This window comes from Poeciliopsis prolifica, unplaced genomic scaffold (assembly GCF_027474105.1).
Source record: "Poeciliopsis prolifica strain line A6 unplaced genomic scaffold, Auburn_PproV2 SCAFFOLD026, whole genome shotgun sequence".
Classification (NCBI taxonomy): domain Eukaryota; kingdom Metazoa; phylum Chordata; class Actinopteri; order Cyprinodontiformes; family Poeciliidae; genus Poeciliopsis; species Poeciliopsis prolifica.
This window is the reverse complement of record NW_026562401.1, coordinates 6,416,433-6,443,582: the sequence shown is the minus strand read 5'-3', so window position 1 is coordinate 6,443,582 and position 27,150 is coordinate 6,416,433. Positions and strand designations below refer to the sequence as shown.

Here is a 27,150-nt window from a genome sequence, read left to right as displayed (position 1 = left end):
GAATCCCATAAAGTGGAAGGTCTCACCAGCACCTATCTAAAGAGCACCATCCGCTTGTCTTATGTATCTTTTCTCTTCTTTCTTTGATTGTCCGGCTAGACATAATTGTGTGGTTGTCAGGGTTTAAATATGTCTGTGAATGTTTGCCGACCACTGTAGGCATGATTCAATGTGAATGTGACATTGTACAGCGGCCTTTTTTTTTTTTTAATTTTGTATTTTATTTTATTCTTTTTTTTAATTTTTTTAATTTTTTTTAATTTTATTTATTTATTTATTTTATTTTTTGGGGGGGCAGGGGGGGAGGTGTTTTTGTTTCTCTTCCTTATCATATACTTATGTAATATGATAGACAACACAGTGTACAATGTTATATTTCCTATGTTTGTGAAACACAAAACTAATAAAAATGTTTAAACAAAAAAAAAAGAATGCAAGCCTGGAACGATGATCAGGTGTGATGATCAGGGCGGGGCGTCAAGCCATCCAGTGAAATATGTGCAATGCTTTCAGATCAACGTTGCAACAAGATCAGAAGTTTCTCTGGTATTGCTTCTGTGCTATTTAAATAGCAACGCTGAGAATATTTTTAGTTGAAAACAAAATGTTTACTGAGCTAAAATCAAAAAATGTCAATACACAACTTTACAAGTGCAATAACAATGTGTTCATGTATTTAAAAAAGGTAATTTTGACATTCTCAAAGACAATAGCTGATACCTAGCACAGATTAAATATTCCAGAACTGTAACAAACAGACATTTATAACTCTAAGGTTACAAACAATGAACACTGAGATGGTGGTTTCTCCAAGCAAAGCAAAAAAATATCTGAAGAACAAATAAGGACGAATTCACTGACTAACCAGAGGAAGCATAGAATCAGCCACGGGACTGATCAAGTTGGCTAAATAGGTATTGATGCACCAATCAACCAGTCACTGATTGAAGTCAGTTTTTCCTTGGACAGCTCTGTCTGATGATCAGCAGGTCAAAGGTCACAGGAGGAATTGGGCATTTTGGTGCAGAAAGCTCCTAACATGACCAGTAGTTATGCAAAGTTTCCACCAGTCAAGCATTTATAACCCACAACAACAACTGGTCTGGTGATTTGTATCTTCAGTGCACCATCAGTTTTGGGTTATTTTAATAAAAAAAATAATAATACATTAATTCAATATCTAATAAAATTAATAAAAAAAACATTTGAAAGAATAAAAAAAACAAAAGTGAGGCTCTGTGAACTAATAAATGTTCTGATGGAGTTGTTTTAAACTGCTGAAAACACATGTCGGACAAGCCTTTAGCTTCCACTAAAGATTCATTTATAGTTTCTTCTACCTCATAAAGATACAACATCTTTCTACCTCGGGAAAGGGAAATAAATATTACCCATAATACTTCCACAGAAACACCGTTAACTGTTTAATGCTGTGCAGGTTTTAGGTACCAACATGTCACAACAGTGTAGAAGCTTTCCAGTTAATTCTATTTTGGAAGTTGAAATCCAAAATATCTGCTTAGGACAAAATATCTGTTGCTGATAATGCATTTTTTTTCTGGTCAATGTTTTTCACATTTAATTATTGGGAGAAGAAAAATATTTTACATTGTAAATCGACAGATTAAGATACAAAAAGAAATCAGTTCTGGTCGGGAAAACATAATCAGTGCACCTGTACAACTGAGACTGAATTTAAGAAACTGTTTCACGGTTTTATTACTTCAACAACACTCATTTGTGCAGTTTTATTTTTCCTGCAATGAATGTCATATCCACCAGGGGGCGCTTGCCTTTCAGGACAAACATTCAAGTCCTCTCTTTCACCCCTTACACAAATAGAAGCAGGCCCCCCCTCCTCCGTCCTGCTGTTAGATACATCCCAGCTCTCAGTCGCTTTCACTCATTGGGGATGTCAATGACGAGCTCGGCCTCGTCTCCCTCCCCTCTGTCCTCGTCTCCCCTGTCGCTGTCCCCGTCGCTCTCACCTTCCTCGTCACACGCATCTCCGCTGAGCATTTGTTTGGGAACCCAGCTGAAGGGGCCGCTGGCTGTTTGAGGGGCACCAGAGGCTGACGTGTAGTTAGCCCCCATCGGACCAACAACCTGAGGAGGAGGAGGGTACAAATGATTTCAAAACCTTGACACAGGAAAGGACAAAAACCTCTTAAATAAAAGATGAGTGACAATGGATGACTACGCCACAGATGTATAAATAAAAACAAGACAAAACATGTGTTATGTGTCTTAATTTAAAGAATTGTTGCATGAAAAGACACTGTTATGCATTACACTGAGTAAAATAAGATAAAATCTGAAATAAACTAATAAATACCAAATATTTGCAATATCTTTTATGACTACTGCTCTCTGTAAATATCTCCAATCCCCCTCCTCTCACCTTCCCTGTGGCCTCTCGCTTGTTTTTTGGCGTCTTTGTTTTTCTCTCTTTCTTCATTCGCTCAGCTGGAGGTGCCAAATACTCTCTTAGGAAGGGCATCTGCCCCACACACATGCACACCCCGATTTTTCCAAATGACCACATGCACACATTCATGAGGAGTTTACAACACACACATACACAGGCCAAACACAAAAGAACAAACACAGGAGAATGAGCGGTACAGAGATGATGAAGGCATTAAAAAAAATAAAAACTGACAACAATAAAAAGAGGCATGAATAAAAGAATGCTCAATGAATATAGGGATTATGCCTGCAGATGATAAGATGGTAATGGCTGCAGAGGAAGAGATGGAGAACTCACAGCGTTGAGGTACGATCCAGCGCTGGACGACTGTAGGGTGTTTACTCCAGAACGGGACAGCAGAGAGAGATGAGGCGATGATGAAGAGGAGGAAAGGCAGGCTCCGGGGCTGCTTTTTCTTCTGAAAAACAAGAAAAAGAAGCTGTCAAAAACGATGGATATAATATATATGAAAAATGAAACATGCCTAGACATCTGCAAAGCTGCAATATGCTCCTAAGTTTGATTTCCTGACATCAGGAAGAAGTTAATGAATTATTTTTTTCAAAAGACATTCTTAACATAAATAATAAGACAATAAATTACATATTATTTTGCTCAAAGTGCATTTTCCAAGACTTCTAGAAAGCTGCAATATCTTGGATAATGGCAAATACAAGCCTGAAAACACAGATGTTTTAGGATTTGATTTAATGGTTTTTACAATTAAAAAGCTTTCATGGACTTTAATCAAAAAGTCCATGAAAGCTTTTTTAGACAATATGCAGATCTAGTTAGATCATTTTCTAGCTCATAAAACTTTGTAGCTTACTTCTTTGCAATTTCTCGTTCTCTTTCCCTCTCTCTTAGTCCTTCCCCTTCACTGTTTTCTGAAGAAACTGTTGCATCTGAATCTGAGAAAGAAGTAAGAAAGCATGATTCAGTCAGAAAGTAAAATAGATAATATAGATTTTTTGTTACACCTACCAGAGGAGTCTTCATCAACCCTCTCATACTGGAGCAATCTGTCTAGCAGGAAGCTGGAAACCAGGTTGGAGCTTCAGTTTACCACGATTTTGTTTTTCCAAACACGTGGATATGTTCAAGCAAAATCAATCTCACCTTTTGTCTCGGGAAACCTTCAGAAGCTTCCTTTGTGCTCTTCTCAACTCCTCCTGAAAACATTCCTGTTCCTGTAAACCAGCAACACAGCAGTAAAAACTAAGTAAAGCACGAATCCTGGGATTAAAACAAGGAAACAAGAAAAAAGGAAAAATCACTCACATAAACAAGGAATTTTAATTTTCTTTTGAGATTTTTGTATTTCCGCTTGTAGTCGACCTCGACGTCTGTCTGACCGTTCATTTCTGGAAAATTAAGATGCAAAACGATTAAAAATCAACCATCTGCGAGCTGTTTCGGCGCAGAGTGGGTTGTATTTGAAACAGTGCTGAGAACTCCGTAAGCTAAGCTAGCTGTAGCACCGCTGTTTTAATGCCACGTTTGTCAACGTGCAGGACACAGACTGAAAACATATAATATCTTGAAAAAGTAAAAAAAAAAACCTCTGAAAATATCAAAACTCTTTGAAAATATCTTTAGCTACCTCTAGCTTGGGTCGGTCTCTGCGACATCCTCTTGTTTACATGCGTCTTGCTCCACAGCATTTCCGGTTAGGTAGATTCAGCACAGCTAAGTGCTGCCCCCTGCCGGTGGTAAAAGATGCTAACTGAGCCCAGACCAAGTACTGAATGCCAATCCTGGAAAGTAATGCCCAGAAATGACACCAGACAAGGATAGCCTGAGGCTCTTGTTTTTTCAGGACCCTCAAAAACACGTTACAATGAAATCAGTCATTTCTATTGACATACGCATTCACTGATGATGGCAGGATTGTAGCCTTAGCTTGCCCTTAGGGAGCTGCAGCTGTCTGACATGATCTAACATGACTGTATTATATGTGTTTTTTTTATTTGTCATACGTAATATTTTTATATTTTCCAAAAATAATTTTGGAGCTTTTTTATGCCATAGTTATCTAAATTAGCGGAAATAAACACACAATGTTGTCCTGTCCATGCAAAAACATGAGCTTCCATTTTTAAAATGAATTATAGCATTTTCAATGGCTTTTCCAATTATCAATATATAAATGTATTTTCAATGTAAATTCTTTAATTTTTGTGTCCTAATATAAAATGGTTTTGCTGTTTGTTGTACTTTCTGATCACAACTTAGATGTAAAAAAGGGTAATGTACAATATTCACAATATACTTTCTCATTTTTAAGTAGCAACTTAAAAATGTAAATATTTTCCTTTTTCTTTGAAAATACTTTGTGTGGCTCAATCATATAAATCTCACAGTAAAATACTTTGAATTTGGTTTGTATTTTAAAAAGTGCGTTAAATAGTCAAATTTAATAAATAAATAATGCACATGCAATGATCGAATATATTTCAAAGAGGAAAAATCTTTCAGTGAGTCATAATTTGGAGCCAGCTCGACTCTCCCTCAGTGAAACCTCCGATGCCATCTTGCAGTAAGATTTTGTGCCTTACTGATCTCCCCCTGAAAGAGTCCCCTCCACCTGCAGCAGGTTGTACTGCACCAAGTTTGCAGCCTAACCTTAGCTCTCTACAGTCACTTACCCGGGCACAGAATCATGAATTATAGATGAAGAACATTTGCAGAGACGCTGCTTCAGTGCACATACCCATAGCCTGTAGTCAGACCCTCTGTGTTTGTGTGGGATTCGTTGGGGGAGGGGGAACGGAGAGATAAAGAGGCGTGGACGGGACTACAGCATCCTGTTGGAATACAGATAGCATCAACCTGGACATTTAGTTTGAGTTCCTCCCTCTCAAAACAGAGTGCTTTCATGCACTTTCACCCAGCAGGGCAGTAATAGTTCATACAGCTCCAACCCAGGATCTCCAACCCACCCCTTCCAGAAACATCCCAGAGCCACCTTTCAAAAATAAACATGGATCCCCTCCCTTCCAGGCACAATAACTGATATGAAACACAATCTCTGACTGGCTGGCTGCCTCTCTTGTTGTTTTCCAAAGACACAGGCAGACAGAAATAGATTCATCTGTTTCTGCTTCCATAAATCGCTGCTGCCAACCTCTCCCTATCAGCCAACAATCCCTCCTGGCAGCTCCAGTCCTCTGCCCCTCCTATTGCTCCCCTGCTTGTTTCAAATGGATCCATATATTCTCAAGTCAGGCTGTTGCTCCTGATTACCAGAGCCTGTCGATGCGTTTCGCCTTGTGAATTTTCTGCTTCAATGTATGTCCTTGTCTTGCATTCATTGTGTCAGCATGTGTGTTCCTGTCTATTCCCCCCCTGGTCTCCCTATCTCCTTGATGTGTACTAATGTCCTTCACGTTGCCTCACCCTCAGAACTCCTTCTATCACTCTTTTTATTTCAGCTTCTCTGAGGTCCTTTTGCTTCAGCTTTGCTCCTTATTCAGGAAACTGGAATGTACCAGAACCACACCAAAGACACAAACAACAACTGCAGCAAAAGCCTTCTCTGTGAGAACAAGGTAAGCTTCATGGTTTGTTGATCTCACTGGCTTCATGACATGTCCGCATTTGTTGAAAGGTGAACCTTTTAAGCAAACAAATTCTGGGAAACTTTTCTGCTCCCTTTGCCTTTTCTCCAATAACCTGCCTCTCCTGTGTGTGTCTGTGTGAGTGTTACAGGCCAAGCTTGTTCAGGCTATTAAAAGAATCAAACATGAGGTAGACGAATGCAGAGAAGCAGAGAGAGACACTTACACAGACTCGGTGGAAATAGAGGTATTTCTGCTGCATTATTCATTCTTCACACCAACACAAATACGCTCCTGTCAGACACAAAAAGTTCAGCTCAACACAGAAAATAAGACAGAATAATTAGGACTGAAGTCGTATGAAAACATTGAGGTAAAAACATGCCTAACAAAAATAATCCTCACAAAAATAAACCCCTGGTAAAGAGGAGCTACAGAGATCAACAACTCAGGTTGGATAATCAGTCAAAAGAAGAAAATTATAAGTAGTCATGTTTTGGATTACAAATGTGTCGAAAAGGGTGGCGCAAAAAACCTGAAAGTTACTACAAAAGACTGGTCTTAGAAAATTCAACTAAGTTACCACAGATATGCCACACCACAGTGTGACAGAGCTTGATCTGCTTTGAAAATAGACATACAGACCAAGTGTCTTGGTCTGCAGTTAAGAAACCATATTTGTTCTTCTGTCTTCATTTCTTTTGACTTTTGACTTTTTCATATTAAAATAAATATGAAAACTCAAGGGTGCTAATAATTGGGAGTTTCTCTCAAAAATTTACAAAACATTCTTACTTGTAGAAAATTAGAGAAAGTATCATGAAATCCTGGAGGGACTCAATAATATTGTTTAATTTGTACGAATTTTTTTTTTTTTAACAATTTGGTGAACAGGTTTTATCAATACATTCTGACACAACCGACCCATGTCATTCAAGACTATGACATGAAAATGCCTCTGCTTGTGTGAGAAAATGAGATCAAGACAACCATATAAATCACTCACAACTCTTTTAATTGAAAAACAACTTCAACAAAGCTAAATAATTTTATTTAATTTACATATAAAATACGTAACAAACTGCTTTCTGTTTTCAGAACAGGTTTGATGAACTAGAACGAGAAATCAGAGCCGAGTTTCAGAACCTCCATCGCTTCCTGGAAGAGGAAGAGGACCAGGACCTGGAAAGACTGAAGCGAGAGAGACAGAAACTGCTGAAGCAGCTGAAGGAGAGAGAGAAGAAGATAGATGCACAAGGAAGGGACCTGGAGAGAGCAATAACGGTGCTGAACAGCAAGTTGGCCGAGGAGGATAGTCCTAAACTGTTCAAAGTGAGGAAAACAAGGAGGACAGAAGATTACTGGTTTGGTTTATTATTAATGTCTTGCTGCAGCTACATCAATAAGCTCTGATGTTCCAGCATGCAGGAAGAAAACATATAAACATATCATACTTGTGATTTGTTATGATTATGCCTTGACACTCAGAGCTGCAGGAAGATACTGTGCTGCATGTTTGCATCGAAGTAAATCTACAGAGCTGCATTTTATTCGTTCTGCTGCATCTTCTTGGCTCTTGATCAGTTATTGATGCCGATCAGCTAAATAGTTGTCTTGTCTAGTTTACAAGTGCAAATCAATTTCTCATTTAAAACGTAAAGGACAGGAGACACTCAGTGCATTTGTCAGCAAATGAAATGTTGAATCACTGCTTATGAGTCGAGTTGGCTATGATCATGTTCTAAACTTTGTCTCACTGCAGGAAATCCAAGATCTTGTAAAAAGGTTGGTTTATTTCACAGTGTTCTTTCATAAATGCATACTTTTTGTCCTGCTGTGTGTTAATAATCTGTTTATAGTCTAGTATTCTGTTTGCTGTGAGCTCCATGTTAGCTTTTCTCCTCTCATTTCGCTGGTTTAGGTCTCAGGTCCACTTCATTCGTCCTGCAGAGGTGGACACAGAGGTCCACTCAGGTTGGTTTGTGGGTCCCATCCAATACAGGATATGGAAACACATGAAAAGCTGCCTCTACCCAAGTATGTGTCTCCGCTGCTTTGTGAAAGTATTCACAAACATTTTCACATATTCTCACATTACAGCTACATACCTCTAACTATTTTAGCTGAATTTTATGTGCAGTACCAGCACACCACCTTAATGACCACAGTAGTTTGGGGTACAGCAATAAATAAAAAAGATGTAATAAATAGTTTTTTGTCATAATTTTCATTGTTATCACAGTAGTACTGCAAAATAAAATTCTAAGTCCATGTCGCCCACTTCACAATAAATGTGACATCTTGATTTATGGATTGTAAAACTAATGGCTGCACAGATCCTGAGTTATGGATCTGTGCAGCTCCAGACTTCCTCTTTGATTTGTCTTTCCTTATTTAGCTTGTCGGTTCAGATGGATGATCGTATGCAGGTAGGTTTCCAGTTGCATCATATTGTTTCTGGTCTGAGATGATGGACTTTACAGAGATCTCTGAAATGTTGACCCCTCCTTAAGATTCTCCACACCTTCCTCCCTGACTTGTCTGCGCTGTTCATTGGTCTTCATGATGCTGTTTGTTCACTGATGTTTGCCAAAAAACCTCTGAAACCTTCACAGAACAGCTGATTTACTGTCAAGTTAAATTACACACAGATAATGACCATTACTACACAATGAAGAACAAGTTTGTTTTAACAAAATAAATTCTCCACACACACACCTGCAGTTTTTATTAAAGTTTCATTCATATGGAAAGAAATTCATTAGGAAACATGATTTTTTGTTTTGTTTGTTTGATTATGTTTGTTAATTATTTTCATTTTGGTCTTTAAATATCAACATTTAAACATAACTTTATTCTTTGGTCCATCTGATGATGTCATTTTTAAATATTAAATTATTTTTTATATTTTTTTGCTGCGTTACTCAATCCTTGAATTGCTTTTTACCAAATACATTTTCACTCTTGTGAGAAATTTCTTGAATGGCTTTTACTTTTGAGTAAAAATAAGTTGAAGTAGCTGCTTCTCTAAGTTGAGCATATTTTTTGCGTACTATATTTTGATCCAGTTACTCACACACGACACCACATTTTGTTCGTCTATCACATAAAATCCATATGAACACAGTGGTGTGACGAAACGTGAAAACACTCAAAGGGTGTAAGAACTTGTATTGAACATCTTTGACGGCAATATAGGCTCATTAAATCTCTCTGAACTGAAACTGTTTCTGCCGTCAGATATTACATCGGTGAAGTTTGACCCGGATACTGCCCACCCTAATCTATGCCTGTCTGAGTCCTGCACGTCCGTTTGGTTCGATGAAGAGAAAGACACTTCAGAGGTCCAGGCCAACCCACGTCGGTTCCACTATTACTACTGTGTCCTGGGCCACCAGGGCTTCAGCACCGGCCGACACTACTGGGAAGTGGAGGTGGGCTACAAGACGGCGTGGAGGCTGGGCGTGGCGCGGGAGGATGTTCCCAGAGGAGAGATGACGGCGACCGGAACCTCAATCGGCCTCTGGACTTTGGCCTTCAAGGGCGGATCTGTCCTGGCCTGCACGGATCCGAAACCCACCAAGATCAACGTGTCCGCCCAGCTGGTCCGCATCGGCGTCTTCTTGGACTGTGAGGGTGAGGAGGTGACTTTCTACAATGCTGTTACCATGGCGCCCATTTATACTTTCTCCATGGGAGCCGTCATGGCTCCCCTGCTTCCCTTCTTCAACCCGTGTGACACAGACGAAGGAAAGAACATGGCGCCAATCACAATCTTTAACCCCTCGCTTTAGGACCTGAGCGGCTGGATTGATGGACAAGCTGAATCCTAGAAGAATCATTTAAATGTAATTTATTTCTCAGTTTGCTTGATGCCAAACAGGTTCTGGTTTCTTGTCTCGTTTTCATTGCCAACAGCCTAAATTTATTTAAAAGGGCAGCATTCTGTGTTCTCCAGCCATTTACTCGGCTGAATATTTACCACAGGAGATTAAAGGATTTCTCAAACATGCATGAAAGAATAAAAACAACACTCTAGGTGTGTTTTTGATAAGGGAATATTGCAACATGGTGTGAAGGTCAAATAAGTCAGTTGTACATAACACTGCCCCTTTAATTTAAAACAGGAACAAACGAAATGTAATTTATTACTAATAATTATCGTAACCAGAAGAATTTAATTTCCAGACTGATTGTTTGCTATAATGCAGAATAAGCAGCCAAGTTACACAATGTCTGCATTTATTAAAATGATTTTAAGACTGGTCTTTTATTAACATGTAAAGTGAACTCTTTAGAAAATTGAAGCAAACAGCAGCAGGTGCAAAGAGCTTCATGACGTAACCTTTGGCCTGCATATAAATATCTCTGCTATGTTGCTATGACACCCCCCTGCAAGGTTATGGGAGCTCAGAAAATGGCGCAGGGAACAAGAGGTGAGGGAATGGTGCTTGATATCCAAAATGTAATTATAGTTGACACTAAATGATTTATTAATCTGAGAATAGAAAGGAAAAGCTCTGGGACCAAACCGGCTGTGCTGCTGCGTGACAGACAAAGACAAGAAGACAGAAGATGGCATAACCTTTTTGTTTATTCTTAGTATTCATTTAGGCATGAAATAAAGAAAAAAAGTGACCATTTGTCAATACAAAACATCTGCGTGAAGAATTGTGCAAAATGGAAGAACAGAGAGACCATGTGGGGAAGCCACACCACAAACAGTCCATCACAGCAGCAGTGATCAGGGAGGACAGACACGACTGGCTTAGTGTAAGGAGAACCTGTGGTGGCATCAGAGGTGGTTTCTCTCTTTGAGCTGTCAGAAAGTTTCTGGACCCGGTACGATGTGATAACTCTGATCTAGCTACACAAAGCTTTCGTTGGGTGCAAGAACAGAAGAAAAAACAAAGGCTGGTCATGTTCAATACTTTGTCTGAACACAACAGCCCTGTAATTTAGAGACACCCCTCGAGTAAAAAGCTTTAAAATAAAGTACTTTTTTTCACTGCTGCAGCATAATCTTCTACTATTTATAGACAAACAGTTAGACAAGCAGCATGGAGGTGAATCAGAAGGCCCTTCCAGGTCGGTGATCTTTCTGCCTCAGGTTTCTTCTTTGGCATGCTGTGGTTCTCTCTGGGCATGAAAACATGGATGTTGGTTTGACTCTGAAATGGTCTTAGGTGTGGGAGACTGTGTGTCATTTTGGCGCTCTGCAATGAACTCGTAACTCTTCCTGAGCGAACCAGGCCCACAAAGGGCAGGGTAGAAAGAAATCATGATGCCATCCACTGACACTGCAAAAGCACAAAATCTGTAGTTTCTACTGCAAATGTCTCAGTACAGTTGAAATAATACAAAACTAATTCATAAGTAAGATTTCAGCAAAATACAGGAGCTTGTTTTAAGTGAATCGTCACTTAGTATTGATGAAAAAATTATAGTTATGCAATAAGACATTTTTTTCTTATAAGTTGAAATGTGTGGCAGATTATTTCACTTGTAGCTAATACTTTTGTCATCAATATTAAGGAATCGTTCACTTAAATCAAGCAAATATATCTTGCTGAAAAGCTACTTGTCAGTCAGTTGTGTTTTATCCCAAGTGAATTAAAATATATACATTGGAAACCAAACCAAAAACTCTTAGTAGGACTTTGTATTTTTGCAGCGTAAGCCTGCCCACATCATCACAGAGCCTCCACTGTACTTCACAACAGGAAAGAGATATTGTGTTTTGAACATCAGTCTTTTGTTTTTCACAAACCCCCTGTAAAGTTTGTTTTCACAAGGCTCTATCTGGATAAAGTTTACAGTTCCAAATAATGGCACAGTGTAGCAAACACCCCATGTTTTAGTTTGTGACTATTGATCAGAATAAGTTTTTTCTTCCTGCCATGTTTACAGTGTTTGATGGATTTTATGGCGACTTGATGACACAAAAATGCCTCTAGTCTTAAGTTCTGTCTTCAATGTGTATGGTAGACTTTATCAGCTTTGTTTGTTAAACGTTATAATTTTTTTGTAATTGTAGACATTGGTAATTAAAGGCAAGAAGCAATTTCTTTAAGACCTTTTCTAATTTATAAAGACCATCACAAACCTGCCGTTCTTAAATTACTTATTCTCTGATCATTTCCATATTTCTTAAGGTAAGAAAAAATAGGCCTCCATAATATGTTATCTCCGTAAAGGAAAACAAAAAGTCCTAGATTAATGACTTGAACTATTTATACTATTTGATCAGTGTAGATCAGTTTTGTTTGTGACAGTTGTGATTTTGTAAAAAATTTGCTTCATTGTTTCTCTGATTAAATGTCAAGTTGGACTTTTCTAAATATTTAACGTAATTGCTGCTGCAATAGAATATTGCATTTATTATAATGCTTTTTACACATCATCAATCAATGAAGATATTTTAATCATAGTATTATTAATAGCTATATTTTAGCCACCACTTATTGACCAAACGACCCACAGCAGTCTTTCAAATTAATTTGCTGCTACTGTTAATTCCTACATAAACTCTCAGACTCAAGCTATTAAAATAAAGCATTTTTAGCAATCTGCATGCTACACATAATGCTTCTGACACTCACTCACTCACAGAAGGTCATTTTAGGTGAAGAAGTGGCGTTCAGGTGTATATAAAATGCGAGAACATCCTGTTGGCCACCAGGAAGTGACTAAAGACAATCCAATGAACATCGTAGGCACTGAAACAAAAACAAAACGAGCTCAAATATCAATACTTTACTTTGTGTTTAGTTTTTTTTTTCTTTTTGTGGTTCTGAACACATCCACGCTCTTGGCTTGAAACACAGTTTGAGCAGGCACATGGATACCAAACACACAGACGGTACACATTTCACTCTGTACAAACCGCCAGTGCATAGATTCAGCACACGTTTGATCATTTATACATCATAAACCAAAACCGTAGGCACACAGACGCAACAGACAGGTCCCTGACACACAACAACTGCAACACTGATATATCACTTCGCACAGGTACGACTTGTGGATGATAAAAAGCTCAGAACATGTCTTGGGCATGCTGCGGTTGATGCTTAAAGTGACGTAGGCTAAGCATGTTTAATACAGTGTAAGAGATATGTTTCACTGATAACTGCACTAAAAGGAGCTAATATCTGGGTTGTTACATTAGTTCAAGACATTAGTGGAGATTAGTATATATAGTATCTGTAAAAGCATTTATATATTAGATTTAAGGTTGGGAGGAAAATTTGAATTAGTTCAGGTTTTATTTGTTTAATGTGAGACAAGAAGTGTTTTATACATTAGGAACATTCAGCCACTGAAGGGTTAAACTGGCAAACACATGCATTATTTACAGTGTGTGTGTTTTCGTGTGTGTGTGTGTGTGTGTGTGTTTATATAAAGGTTATTGTCAGTATTGCCAAATTGTGACAGTGGTTCCCACACAGATCCAGGCAGTCCCATACAGTGATTTACAAATTTTCATTCTGACTGTAGATGTTGTTGGTTCATACGACTCTGAGGCACATTTGTATACGTGTATAATTTCAATTTGTGTTGTCTTCGTATCAAATCTGACATCTTCTTTTATGGCTTTTTAAGAAATCATCATCATTTACTTCTAAGGTTGGGATTTTCAGAAAAAACTACAAAGGAAGGCCAGCTGAGTGATTTACTTTGAATCATTTTGTGCTGCTTCCGTATTTCCAAAGTTTTAGTTAATTCCAGGATATGAAACCTGTAGCAGGGAAACATCAGGTAGAAAAATTTATTTCCTTTGATAAATGTGTAAGTATCTATGCATCTATTTTTTAGTAGGTAAAACTTACAATGAAATTGTTTTGGTTACATTTTAGCGTACCGCTGGATACACTCAAACCAGTTTAAAAGAGACAGTGTGAACGCACAAATAAAAACCTCACACTGTACACACCTTAAAGAGACAGCTCAGGATTTTTGAAATCAAGTTAAAGATTACAGCTAATTAACATCAAACCTGCAGTAGATAACTCATTTTACTATAAATTCAGATTAGTTGATGCCAAGACTAAAATGAACTTCTTCTCCTTTAAAAATAACACACTGGTTAATGTGAATACTTACTGAGAAATCTTTAAACCATTGTCACATTTTAATTGGTTATTTACTGAAAACATAATGTTTATATACATGCTAAAGTTTGGAGGCTGTGCACCACCAATAATCTTCCTCCGTGAAACATGGACTCAGAATGAAACTTGTAAAGCGATTCTGGTCAGAGAAACTGTCTATTATAAAAGTAAGAAAGAGAGAGTAAAAATTAACAGAATAGCACTAATATAAACCGCTGTAGTATTTTTTCCTCTACACAACACTATTTCTATGTGAGTTACTCTCACCTTAAACACTTTGGAGGTTGCTCTCTCAGTGCGTTTCACATTTGAAGGTTTGTGGTGGACCACAGATCTCCATTTTCCAGGTCAATAATTATTAGCTTGTTTATATAATGCAATTGAAACTGGTTTAAAGGTTCCTGCAGTTATTTGTTTTGGGACAGTAGAACTTCAGTTTAATCTTGGCCTCTCTCAGACCAGCTGTTAATCTAAGATAATCTGTATTTATGTAAAATAAAGACACTGAAGGTCAATGTTAACGCCTCCATTTTTTCACCAGAACCTCATTAAAAAATCTGAACTATTCTCATAACAGAGAGAGATTTTTGCTTTTTGTCACTGCCACCATAACATATCAACATGTGCTGGGTCCAATTTGTCCTGTAAGAGGAATTCATTGGGATTTTGTACTTGTTGTGATGCTAACGACAATTAACTAACATATTAGACCCCATTCTCAACCAAACACAGTCACATAAAGATTGTATGTGTGAGTTAATAAGATACAAACCATTACTCCTGCAGATTTGAGTAAGTTTTATATGTCTACCAACCACTTTGCATAGTGAACTTGACGTTGCCAATGGTCCAGCCAGGACTTCAGCTTAAGGCGGCCATTGCATTTGATTTTCTTTGCAACTCAATTAGACGCTGTCTTTAGACTAATAATACAAAAGCCTTTCTTTAATCTCTGGTTACTGGCTGATTGTAACAATTTATTTTCAAACAATTGCATTTATTCATTTTGATCGTAATGACAAAACTATCCAAATCTCTCTGGTTAAAAGTGTAGATAACATTGTTCTTATTGTTTTGTATTCGGCTTCTCATAAATTCAGATTTTCAAGTTTTAGTCGACTGTACTATTGAAGGAAAGATCTTTAAAGTAAAAGAAAACAGACAAAAAAGAAAAATTAGCAAGGAAAAGCAAATAAACATGTTACTAGAGGAGTCGCGTTCCACCTGTTTGGGATTTGTTTCAGAATTTCCTCCTTGGAAAACCAATATGAAGCAGAAACAGGAAAGCAGTGGGAAGAGAAGGAAATTTGGACAGTGAAATGTAATACAGCTGGGATTTAAACAAAGTCATTTATAAAATCACATAAAAGTTTGACCAAAACTAGTTCATCAGAACTGCAGGGATTTTCTGCTAAAACACATTTCAACCATCGAAGATGTTTTCTGAATCTCTGCATAAAGTAATATTAGTAGTGGTTAAAACAAGGAATATTACTATTTGTGCTAAGTGTTTCTACTTGGTTAAATTTATGAAAATCTTGTTATTATGGACACTTCAGTATCAATAACGTCAACATTTAATCCGTTCATGCTTAGGCTGAAAAAGTTTTGTTTTGTGAGTTTTATCCACATGCTGTTAGAGGAACAGTCGTCTCAACGGGAACCAGTGGTTAGATCAAGGTTAATACAAAATTTTTGCTACACTCATTTGAGAAAATGCCGTAAACCCTCTTTTTTTTGGATATTCTATAAAACACTTCATGTGGAGTTAATATTTTAGTTGTAAACTCTGCAAATGATTTAATTTGCAGTTTGGCAGTTTTTCCAGTAAAATCAATAGAAAACAAGGCGGCAAAACTGAAACGGTTAAGGATTAAAAGCCACTTTTGTTATTTAAACTGTGTGTCAGTCAGAAAGTCTCAAAGGTTAGAATATCACTGTGGGTTTAGCATCGCCCCAGCTTGCTGTGGTTTCCTCACCATTTTGGTAGGGGGTGTTTGATTGTCTGCGATGGTGGTAGACGGGGATCTGTGGGGGTTCCTCGTGTTTTTGGAGCCGCGGTCTTCAGGTCGTAGTTGGATCCTTGGCTGCGGCGCCGTCTTTGCTGCCCTCTGGAACGACGCTGCTGGACTTCAGCTCCACTTCATGGGTTTTAGTGGGAACCTCCTTTGGAGTTGGGTCTTTGATGATTTCTGCATGATCCGGGCTTGCTTTGGAATCGGGTCCCGGATCTGGTGTGCCATTAGTGATGGGTTCTGCTGGGCTTGGTTTGGCGGGCTCAGGAGTTGAAGCCGCTGGACTCTTAGTGTCAGGTGTTGGAGTGGTGGCTGAAGGCAGAGAAATCTTCGGTTCGGGACTTGGAGTGGGTGCAGGCTTTGGATCAGCAGGACTTAGACTAGTCTTAGGTTCTGGACTTGGACTAGCAGCAGGTTTTGGATCAGCTGGACTCAGTCCAGTCTTGGGTTCTGGACTTAGACTGGGTGCAGGTTTTGTTTCAGCTGGACTCAAACCAGACTTTGTACTCGGGGTTGGGCTAAGTTTAGCATCTGCCAGTTTGGGTGTGTCCAGCTTTGCTTCAACGGGCGGGTCAGGGGCTTTTTTCGTCTCAGGAACAGGGCTTGCTTTAGGTTCTGGTACCGGTGGATCAGCCGGCTTGGACTCAGCAGCAGAAGGAGGGCTTGGTTTGATTTCAGGAGCAACAGAGATGCTTCCAGCCTCAGAATCGGGGATTTGATCGGGAACATCAGTGTCAGTATCGAGTGGGAGAGCGGTGTTGAAGCCAACGCCGGAGTCACTGGTCTCTAGATTACCAACGCCAACCTCTTTAGAAGAAACCTCCAGACCCTGCATTCACATAGACAACAAGTGAACATTGTTAGCTGTTTAGTTTGAAGAGTCCAGGTGAGACGTTTACGTACACTGATCATGGGTTTGAGTATTACACTAACTCAAAGCTTTCAAAGACACATTTAAACTTCACTGAGTCATAAACCAGAATTGGTTTCTCCAAACTACAGAGGGTCAAAATTATGCAGGCCTTTATCCTCAAATTAGGGAGGATATAATTTAGACCCTGTATCCTTTAGAGATACAGGCCTGTCCTATTTAAAAGCTGTATCGCCACTTCACCCTGTAAGCAGAACCATTCAAATTGACCTTTGAAAGCCTTAAATTAGCATCATATTCATGTCCATGACAAACTGGAGTTGAGTCCATCTGTTGCAGACAGAGCAGGAAAGGAAAGAAGGAAGGAGTAAGCTGAAATTGCATAGAACAGGAAGAGCGAGTCATAGCTCAGCTACAACGCACCGGGCATGGGCTGGCTGCAGGCTTTGGATCGAGGTTGAAACATATTTAACTCAATAAAAGGCCGCGGCAAACAGAAACAGTTTCAGCCTTAACTTAGGAGAACTGAAGGTTAGGGCAGGCCTCAGGTTTTCTGGGAGTTTGTCGTGGTGCAGAAAATCTGCATGTTCACTTTAACCTTTTCAGGAAAATAAGAGAACTCCCAGAAGACCTGAGAAATCAGAACAGTTCATAAAACGTGAACGGATCAGAGATACATTTTGGCCCTAAATCATTCAACGCTTTTATTCTTTGTTGCACAGGAAGCCACTGCAAGGAATCTGAGACCTGGACTGATGTGATCCACTTTCTTGATCTTAGTCAGGACTCTAGCAGCAGCGTTCTGAATAAGCTGCAACTGTCTAAACGCAGAAAACAGCATAAAAAATATTCAGTCATTATCAAAACTTCTCTGTCTCAGCTTAAGGAATGGGGTGTGATGTCTCCTTACCTTGATGTCGACCTCAGTGCTTTGAGATTTCTCTGTGTTGTCCGCTTGGGAATGCTTGGACTCCTCGCTCAGTTTAGTGATGTTCTTGACCACCTGTAACGATTCAGTGCAAACACATGAAGGCTAATAATTGCATTGGAGCAACCTTCGTTGTGACTGTGAATATATCAGACCTGTCTAAAGGCCTCGCCCTCGTCTTCTTTGCCAGCGTTCTGAGCCAGTTTCTCCAGTGCAGCGGCCCTCTTCGCCCTCTTCTTCACTTTGATCAGGCAGGACAGAAGGCAAACCAGCAGAAGGAAAGCCAGCAGGCCGAGCAGGGCAATGATGGCCACATAGAGGGACTCCATTTTGTGGGCTGTGGGGAGGCACAGAGAAGTAGCATATTGAGTTATAACAACCAAAGATAAATTCCTCCTCATCAAGGAAGGAGAAAAAAAAAACACAACCCCATTTCTGTAAGATGTGTGTTGAAATTACAGAGCGTAACATTTCTTTAGGTGGCAAAAAGTGTCATGTTTAAACCTTTCATGGATGCTTATATAGTAGACCAATATTTAACCTAACACTTTTGAAAAAGAGAAATTATTGAAAAAAAGGTTTTGCAACAAATTTATTTCTTCTTTTTAAAAAGAAGAATCTTTAAAATCTTTACTGTCAGGTTTTCAGTAACACCACAGCTCTGAACATGTGAAGGTTTTAAATACTATAAATCTGAACAAATTGACATTTTTATGACTTCGTATAATTTATTAAGTTTTAAACCAAAAGTCATGACTTGTGGCACGAATCTAGTCTCAGTTTGCTCTATTCCCACCTTACCTTTCAATCCCAGATGGACGGTGGACACGGTGAATCCCTGCAAGTCCGTGATCTTAAAGAGTCCAGCATCTGAGCTCTTGATCTGATCTAGAAAGACCATCGAACCGTCCACAGAGAGGCGGTCCTTGAAACCAAGATCTGCTTGAGCCTGGAATGAACCGATGTTTAATTAGAAAACATGGATAAGATGTGCTGACATCTTATTTAAGAACTCTGTTTGCTTTGTTTTCCAGTCAGTCTCTGAACGTTGGTCCTTTTCCAAACTCATCATAACACCCACATTTTATACTGTGCCACATATTAACTGTGAATTTTGTCATCCAACCAAAAAGAGCCCAGACTGGGTTGTTTTTTGCAACCCAACACAACGGTTCAAATATCTTGCAATATCTTTGAAGAAGATAAGAGTTTGTATATAATTACACTTGTGAACTCTCCCTTATCCATCAGTAGGACGGCTGAGGAGTCTGAGTCTCGGGTGTAGTGGAGTTGGACCAAGGAGCTGTTTAGAATCAGGTTGATCTTCAGTCTCTCATCAGGAGGAAGGAACACAAAGTTTCTGTGCTCTGCAAGAGACAACAGAGAAGGGAGGAAATCTGATAACTTCACAGTCTCTCTGTTGACAGACTGTAAGTGCATTAGCCTACCATTAAGATTTGAGTCTTTAAAAAGCCATTAAAGCATGCCTGGGGAGCATAAAACTAGAGCAACAACAACATCCTGAATGAAGCAAGTCATGCACATGTAAAGATAAATATTCAGCCTTCATCCACTGTCCTCACCTATGACATTCAGGCACACTTTCTGTTTGATAACCCCTTTGTTGTCCCTGACGGTGTAGCTGCCCTCATCGACGCCTGTAACCGCGCTGATGGTGATGGATCGCTCGCTGACGGTGATGCGACCTCGGTAAGGCTCGGTGGAGGCCCCAGCGGCCGTCAGCACCACGAGCGCCGGTCTGCAGGGACGAAAGTCGAAGAAGGTGAACTTTTCTCAACCTTTTTCTCGATGCGTCTCAGACTTGTCTCAGCGCATATGTGTCAAGGCTGAAATATGTCAGTTCTGACTGTTGGGTTCAGAAAGTCAGTGCGATTTTGCTGACTCTACCTGGACGTCAGGTTGGCCTCCACTGAACTGGGTTTGTACTCCAGAGTGATGGGGGCATTCACATTCACCACTGGAATATGAAAGTTTCCGCCATATTTGATGATTTGCTCGATGGTGCAGTCTGGAGGGCAAAACAAGGGGATGAGATTTTATCTATGAGTAAACGGGAGCAGCAAATTTAAATAGAGTTGACAGGAAAGTGCCTGACAATTTCACAAAGGCCAATGAGGCTGGATTATTTGCTTGAGCTGAAATAAGAAATGACAGAAAAACTGTACTGTGCAGGGAAGAGAAAGGCAAAACAGCTTGGCAGATGTAGAAAAAAAAGAGACTAAATGCACAAAAGGAAAGGAGCAGTGACCAGAAAATATCAGGGTAATGAGAATGATAGGGTATGAACAAAACTAAACAGAGAGAAAGACAGAAGAGACAAGATAAGGACAGGAAAACAGAGGGGACGGTCAGAAGTAAGGACAAGTAAAGAGCTGGATAATTGTTGCCTGACATCTCCAGCTTTGCTCTTACTGACAAAAACCAAAATGCACCTCTTCATTAGCTCACATTACTCCCTCCATGTTCTGTACCCACTTACTACTTGCTTTCATCCAAACTCTGAGTTTAAATTGTGATACAGTCTCTTGTGTTTGCGTGGGATTAATCTGACTGGAAAAAGAAGTGACTGACGTGACAACACTGACTCTGACGCTGGCCTGAGGCCTAAAGTTGAAAACTATTCAGTGCCCTCCTCTTTAATTGTAACCTCTGGTTAAGATTTGAATAATTTAAATAAATTTAATCTTTTGTGACAGTAATATAGTCAAACACTGAAAAAAAAGGTGCAAATTTTTATTAAATAAACCCATTTTAGAGAGGAAAAAAATTAAATCTTGGGTATGTAACTTAACTTTTTTTTAAATTATTGTACATATTTGTTAAAACTATTTCAGAAACTACAAAATTAAACTGCTGGGTGAGAAACAACCAATCAGAGCCAGGAGATCCGTACCTCTGACTATTAGTGAAATTTGCTTGATGACACTCGCATCCTTGGAATCCTTCAGGATGTACAGCCCCTCGTCTCCTTCACCCACAGCCTCTATGTTGATGTAGTTGAGGTGCAGGGTGGGTTTGGCCCGACTGCCGATCACTTTGCCGCCCCTCATCAGCACCGAGGTCTTCCGAGGGTCGGAACGGTTCTTGAATGTGACCTCCACGTCTTGAGACGGCAGCAGGATGTGGAAATCCTCTCCATGAAATAGCGTTACGGATTCCTCTGTTTCTGGATCGGAGAACAAGAGAAAGTAAGTAAACATTTCCGATCAGAGGGAGAGGAAACCTCATAAGTGATGCATCAGAATCATGTGATGTGGTGATAAGAGGCACTTTTACCTTTTACAGGGGCAGCGATGGCTGCAAGATCAAATAAAACAGCGTTAAAAAACTATTTGAAAACATTTGATCTATTTCTAGTCAGTTGTTTCCTTTTCTAACATAACAAACTAATTAATATTAGACATCACTTTCTTAAATTGACTGTTTCACAGTTGCCAGTATGGCATTAAATTTAAACTCAAAACATAAAATGAGGCTGTACAGTAAAAATGGTTTCCAATGTTTGTTAATGCATCAGAAACCTTGATTTTTACTCCACATACCTGCAGAGATAAGAAAACTGAGCATAATCACTGTGACTGGCGACATTTTGGAAGATTCCCTTGTATCTGAAAAGGAAAAAAAAATATAGATGTTTACAGTTTTAAAACCAAAAAACTTGTTTTTAATTGTGCTCTTTGTAGATATGTCTAAAATTAAATTAAAAAATATTTTTTATTTTACTGCAGTGACTTAATCACACACAAAAGAGATAAAGTATTCTGACAAAACCAAACCTATCCTCCAATAAAATTTAGAAAATGTAAAGTGTTCACATTCCTGACCGAATAGCTTTTGTGGTGTAGAAAAATAAGATCAACACAAATTTCTTTCAATCCTGTTCCACCTTTAATTTGGAAAATTTAATCTGACAAACAAGCAAATCTGTTAGAACTGATAAGCCAGTAACATGAGTGAGTCAAACTAACATATTGTCAAAGCATCTTTTGTGTGTATAATGATTTCACTCTTGAGAAGGAGTAATTGAAATGCATAAATTAAAGTCTAAATGAATAATATTAATGCTGAAATCTGTGTGTGAACTTACAAAATGTATGCTGTGATCTCACATAAAAGCAATCCTAATAAGGAAAGAATTACTTTCAGTGCAACAAAGTGAGTAATCCCAATTAACAAGCAGAATGAGAATGGCTCCTGTGGATTTCAGAGTCTCATCTGAGTCCAGGCATCAAGACTGGACTTAAAGAAATACAGCTGAGTCCACTGCTTTGAACCCCTTTGAAAACCTTGTGGTTATTCCACCAAATATTGATTTCTGAACTCTTCCTGAGTTGAAATATTAATATTGTTGTTTCTGAATGAACACAAACTTGTTTTTTTTTTTTGCATTGTCTGAAAGCACTGCATCTTTTTTGTTATTTTGACCATTTGTCATTTTCTGCAAAAATAATTGCTGGGTATTTCAGAGACATGTTGGTAGTAGTTCATAGAATAAAAGAACAATGTCCATTTTACTCAAACATAAACCTATAAAAAGTAAAACCAGAGGATCTGATAAGTTTAGGTTGTATCTTAAGTTTTTTCCAGATTTGTGGTTCTGATTTTACAAGTTCAGGAGAGGAAAGAAAAAGCTGCAGCGATGAAAGATGAACAGTGCAGCATGAAAACAGCTGACAGAGAGAGTTGTTTACTGCAACAAGAATGAAAAGAGAAATTTAAACCTTCTTTCTATCTTTCGTTGTTCTCTCTTGCTTCCTTCCTTCCCTCCTTCTTTTTTGCTTCTTTCTTTCTTTAGTCCATCCTTTATTTCCTTCTTTTTCATGCCATCTGATCTGTCTGCAGAGATTCTTGCAGCCTCTGCAAATTAAGTATATCTGACACTGTCTCTGGGTTACAGTTGGTCAACAGGGATGTATTGCGGACTTTGTTGAGAAAGCTGTTTGATTTTACAGCAAGCCCTCCATTTAGTTTCAAATCTGCTGTACTTCTGAGAAAGAAACAGTTTATAGACCTTCCCAAAAGCCACTCATGTCTGAAAAAGGTCATAACTTGGAGAAGGATGCGCATTTTTATGAGGGCCACCTGGCATTGTCATATACTGCTGATTGCAGGGCTGAATTAAAACATAATCTTGAGACATGACGCAATGGAGAGCAGAATAATGACTCGGCTTAATTTAAATCAGGAAATGTGTAGAACAAAAAGAGTAGCGGGAAGTTTGTTTTCCTCAGAAGAATTAAGGAACACCGGAGGAGAAATTATGATGATGTTGCAGATATATCTGGGGAAAAACATGATGAAGGTCTGTAGAGAAAAGATTTTGCTGCAGTTTTATCTTACACAGCCCAGGAGAGGACTGGGAGGGACACCTGCAGTGCTTGCAGTCACACTTTGCGGCAGCCATTAAACATGCGGCAAAGATTAAAGTGTCTCTTTGCAACACGAGACACCATAAGACCTGTCAGTCTGTCTGGAGATAATTTAAATTTTAATATCTACCACAGGAATTAAGACATGTAATATTAGCAGGTTTCCAGAGAACAGCAGCTCTTCATTGTAAGCTGTTATTTAATGAATGCATTTTGCACTGTGTCATAATCTGACAACCAGAAATGCTGTTTCTAACGTCACGAAAGCCTCTTCACTCTGGGCAGGGAGCCTAACAGCCCACTCACTCTATTGTATCTGAAACCAAATGTGTTGCACCAAGAATTGTTTCCTGCCAGACAAACCATTAATACATTTACAATTGATGAGATCAGTCCCAATCTGCCTTTTTAACTTAATACTGAGGGTTTGAAACGTCCTGTGTAGGTGCACAATCGTGCTCTGATTGCAGCAACAAAACAAAAGACTGCTTGCTGCTCCTGACAGAAATGAACATTTAATTAAGGCAGTAATGTGAAGTGCAGAATTGGTTGGCTGTGGTGGAAAAGAGAAGGGAAGCGTGTCCATCTGTTTGTCACAGCAGTTGGCCTCATTGGCAATCTGTTTCAAGGAAAGATCCTGAAGCAAAATGTGAAAAAAAAAAAAAACTAATATTTTTTTCTGTTTGTGGGAAGCTTTGAAGCAAGAAGTAAAAGGGTCCCAACCGAGCACAAACATATCGACACATAGAAATGATGTCGTGGATATGACCATAAGGCGTAACCAAGAAATTGACAAAAATAAAAAACAGTCGCACTAATTTGTATCTACATTTTATACCTTTATAATGTCATTTTTTTGCTTGTAAAACTAAATATATGCATATATATATTATATTCTCGCATCGTGGCTAACTGTCTTGGGTAGGATGTCTTGCCAGGTCCTTGTCAGAATAACAACAAACAAAATTTTGACTAAGGCTCAGTTTGTCAATTCATACCCTCAGTGCTGAGCTGCAGATTACAATTTGATTCCTGTAAGCAAATCACTGTGCGACTGTTTACTTATTACTTTGTTTTTCAATGTAGTTAAGAATTTCACGAGTTATGGAGATAAAACCTTTCATTAAACCTGTTATACAATTTAATTTAAGTGTATATATTTGTAGGAAGACCTTTTTTTGTTACTAAACCTCCTTTGATTAAGTTCATTTGTATGAAACATGGCAGATTATGACCCCCGATCAAGCCAGATTATCTCTATGTATTGATAAAAGTGGTAGAATACAATGACACAATTCAGTCGGTGGGAAATAAGCAGCTTTCAGCATTTGACTTTGTCTTGTGTAAAAGGTGCAAACTGTTATTATGAGCCCAGGGTTTTAAGCCCGACTTGTAACTATATCTCAGGCTCTTATTTTGAAGTTGCAAAGGAAGTAGCTCTGAGGTGCTCCGTTGTCTAGACAAAGGCTAACAGTGCTCGTTGGGCTAACCCATCAAAGTGTTACAGCAGCTTTAAAGAAGTCTCCACGCCTTTTAATCGGGCAAAAATGTATAAAGTTTATATTCAAGGCTAAAAAAACTTAATTGTGAAACAGACAAGCAAGAGACTAATGATTTTTAAACAGTGTCGACGCAGTAACGGCTAAAGCTAAAGTTAGCATCTGATTCGCAGCTTCTTGTCAGGACTCATCTTAAAATGTGAATAATTAGAAATGCTTTCTTCTACATGTGAAAACATAAAAAAAATTCAGTTCTCATTATTATCTATGTCAAATAATTATGACTTAGATACATATAATTATGACTTAGATACTAAATATGATTTGCTATACTATAACATACAATACCTATCTAACTGTATCGATACATAAAAGATGTGTGTATATTTATATATATCGGTAGATATATGCATACAAGCATGCAGACACACTACTCAGAAACCTATTCGGTTTATTTGGGATAAATAAAGTATTTTTGAGCTGAATTTGAATTTTCTATCATTTATACTCTGTTTAAATCAATAAATTGTTATTGTTTCCTCCAACAGCCTCTATTTTCTTTTGCATATCTGAGTGTTTGTTTTCCATCCTCTTTCATGAATCTCCTCCCCTCAATATGGCCATCTTCTCTTTATAAATATCCCACTTTTCTTAAATTTTTCCATGATTCTCCATCCCTCTCTCTTTATCAGGTCTCTTTAATCCACTCCTCCTCATCATCATCATCTTCTTCTACAATCCGAGCCAGTGCATCCCACTCAGAAACCAAGGCCTGTTCCTGCGTTTTCCTCTCGCTGCTCGCTGAACGGGGACAGACATGTCTTTGTCCCCCCCGGCCTTCGGCGACTGCAGATGTGTGGGAGCCTACAAAGCAAACCCTGTGGCTTCATCGTTTCTTCTTTGTTTTCACTTTGCTGCTTTTGAGAACGAGTTGGAGGACATGAGGTCAAGTGCGACTATGATGTGCAGGGCTACTCTAAGTCAGCTCAGATGCATCTAGGCACAAACTGTGCTCATTTATAAGTTATGAGGAACCCAAAAAAAAAAAAAAGGAATAAAGGCTCCTTATATAAGGGGAAAATGATTCATGTCTGCAACAAACTCAAGATTTTCAGAAACAACTCCTCACACCGGGCAGAAAAACATGAAATAACCATACTGTCAGGACAAATTTCCAATTTCCAACATTTATCTCTCAGAAGAAGCCTGTAGCTGCTGATAACCTATTTTCTTCAGCTGCAGTGAACTAAAGGATCAGACATGTTTCCACCATATTGCTTGCACCTGTCAGCTCCATTAAAATCAGAGGACATGAGGGACGGGAGAGAGGGGATGGGTCGGAGATGCATGCAGGAATAACAAATAGAAAAACAGAATATCTTTATATGTATAAGCCTAAAGTAAGACTGCATACAACAAATTCACGTTAAAAGAAATTGTTTTGAGAAATTAAAGTCTCATTAAGCAGAATGAGAAAGCTCCAGGCCAGAACCTACAAGATTTATCTCAGAAAAATGACATTATATGACCAGAGAGAAAATAAGTAACACGAATATATAAAATAAAATCTAAATTAATATACATTTGAATTTCTTAAATATATTTAAACATAAATTTGTCATAATGATGGATTTAAAAAAAAATACATAGAGACATTTCTGCACCCACATGCATATTTTCAGATATATTTATAGCTCTTAAACTATAATTAGGTCTCTCCTGCAGCCGGTTCCATACCTGGATGGTTTACAAAGAGCTGAAGATCATTTCACACCTTTCCTCTCCGGTGATAAACCTGCATGGCAGCTCAGAGTGTGGCTCGGTCACATCCGAGTCGGGACAGCTCATCCAACAGAAAAAACCCTGCAAGATTTAACCCGTCCCGCTCCAGACACATTCGTAGGACCCGCACACTCCTCGGCTCATGCAGGAGGGATAAAAAAAAGCCACAACCCGCCTACCTCCTTCCTCCGCCGGCCGGTCAGGGATGCAGTCCGGCTGATGCTGATGTGAGGACGCCTTTCAGAGGTGATTCTCTGCAGGAATGCTTGCCTGCTCTCCCTCCCTTCCTGCCTCCTCCGAGGAGCTGCACTTCACGACTCGGGCACCAACATTTGGAAGATGATCAGAATATGTCGGGCTCCGCTCTCGGAACCACTCGACTCGAGTTCGGGAAACACCGGGGCCACGGCGTCCAGAACCACATCACGACCCGGGGATATTAAAATCTGTCTTGGTTTAAGCTGTATGCCACTTTGGCGACATTATTTACGTCAGAATAATATTTGAAATATATTTCCTTC

The 27,150-nt window shown here is 38.9% G+C and overlaps 3 protein-coding genes across 8 annotated transcripts; 1 reads left to right on the top strand and 2 right to left on the bottom strand.

Annotated features, from left to right (window-relative positions):
• Positions 1 to 586: 586 nt before the first annotated feature.
• Positions 587 to 4,201, bottom strand: ino80e (INO80 complex subunit E). 2 transcript variants are annotated; one of them, XM_055047420.1, is made up of 8 exons: positions 4,074 to 4,193; positions 3,752 to 3,834; positions 3,590 to 3,660; positions 3,455 to 3,507; positions 3,300 to 3,381; positions 2,768 to 2,888; positions 2,402 to 2,500; positions 587 to 2,106 (listed from the first exon to the last, which is right to left on the bottom strand). In XM_055047420.1, the coding sequence occupies exons 1-8, from the start codon at positions 4,132 to 4,134 to the stop codon at positions 1,900 to 1,902; spliced, it is 777 nt and encodes a 258-aa protein (XP_054903395.1). In that variant the 5' UTR covers positions 4,135 to 4,193; the 3' UTR covers positions 587 to 1,899. The 2 variants fall into 2 exon arrangements, with proteins under 2 accessions (XP_054903395.1, XP_054903396.1); XM_055047421.1 differs by lacking the exon at positions 2,402 to 2,500 and having other exon boundaries at positions 4,074 to 4,201.
• Positions 4,202 to 5,617: 1,416 nt separating this feature from the next.
• On the top strand, positions 5,618 to 10,297 carry si:ch73-54f23.4 (zinc-binding protein A33). 2 transcript variants are annotated; one of them, XM_055047634.1, is made up of 7 exons: positions 5,618 to 5,761; positions 5,947 to 6,021; positions 6,182 to 6,277; positions 7,129 to 7,362; positions 7,793 to 7,815; positions 7,952 to 8,067; positions 9,271 to 10,297. In XM_055047634.1, the coding sequence occupies exons 2-7, from the start codon at positions 5,956 to 5,958 to the stop codon at positions 9,822 to 9,824; spliced, it is 1,089 nt and encodes a 362-aa protein (XP_054903609.1). In that variant the 5' UTR covers positions 5,618 to 5,761; positions 5,947 to 5,955; the 3' UTR covers positions 9,825 to 10,297. The 2 variants fall into 2 exon arrangements, with proteins under 2 accessions (XP_054903609.1, XP_054903608.1); XM_055047633.1 differs by having other exon boundaries at positions 5,905 to 6,021.
• A 307-nt stretch (positions 10,298 to 10,604) lies between these two features.
• si:dkeyp-77h1.4 (uncharacterized) lies at positions 10,605 to 27,083 on the bottom strand. Of its 4 annotated transcripts, XM_055047629.1 has the most exons (13): positions 26,809 to 27,083; positions 26,585 to 26,710; positions 22,701 to 22,836; positions 21,522 to 21,587; positions 21,256 to 21,276; positions 20,873 to 21,145; positions 19,867 to 19,987; positions 19,542 to 19,717; positions 19,183 to 19,325; positions 18,760 to 18,907; positions 18,114 to 18,295; positions 17,941 to 18,033; positions 10,605 to 16,988 (listed from the first exon to the last, which is right to left on the bottom strand). In XM_055047629.1, the coding sequence occupies exons 4-13, from the start codon at positions 21,565 to 21,567 to the stop codon at positions 16,209 to 16,211; spliced, it is 1,983 nt and encodes a 660-aa protein (XP_054903604.1). In that variant the 5' UTR covers positions 21,568 to 21,587; positions 22,701 to 22,836; positions 26,585 to 26,710; positions 26,809 to 27,083; the 3' UTR covers positions 10,605 to 16,208. The 4 variants fall into 4 exon arrangements, with proteins under 4 accessions (XP_054903604.1, XP_054903605.1, XP_054903606.1 ...); XM_055047630.1 differs by lacking the exon at positions 26,585 to 26,710; XM_055047631.1 differs by lacking the exon at positions 22,701 to 22,836 and having other exon boundaries at positions 26,809 to 27,082.
• Positions 27,084 to 27,150: the final 67 nt, after the last annotated feature.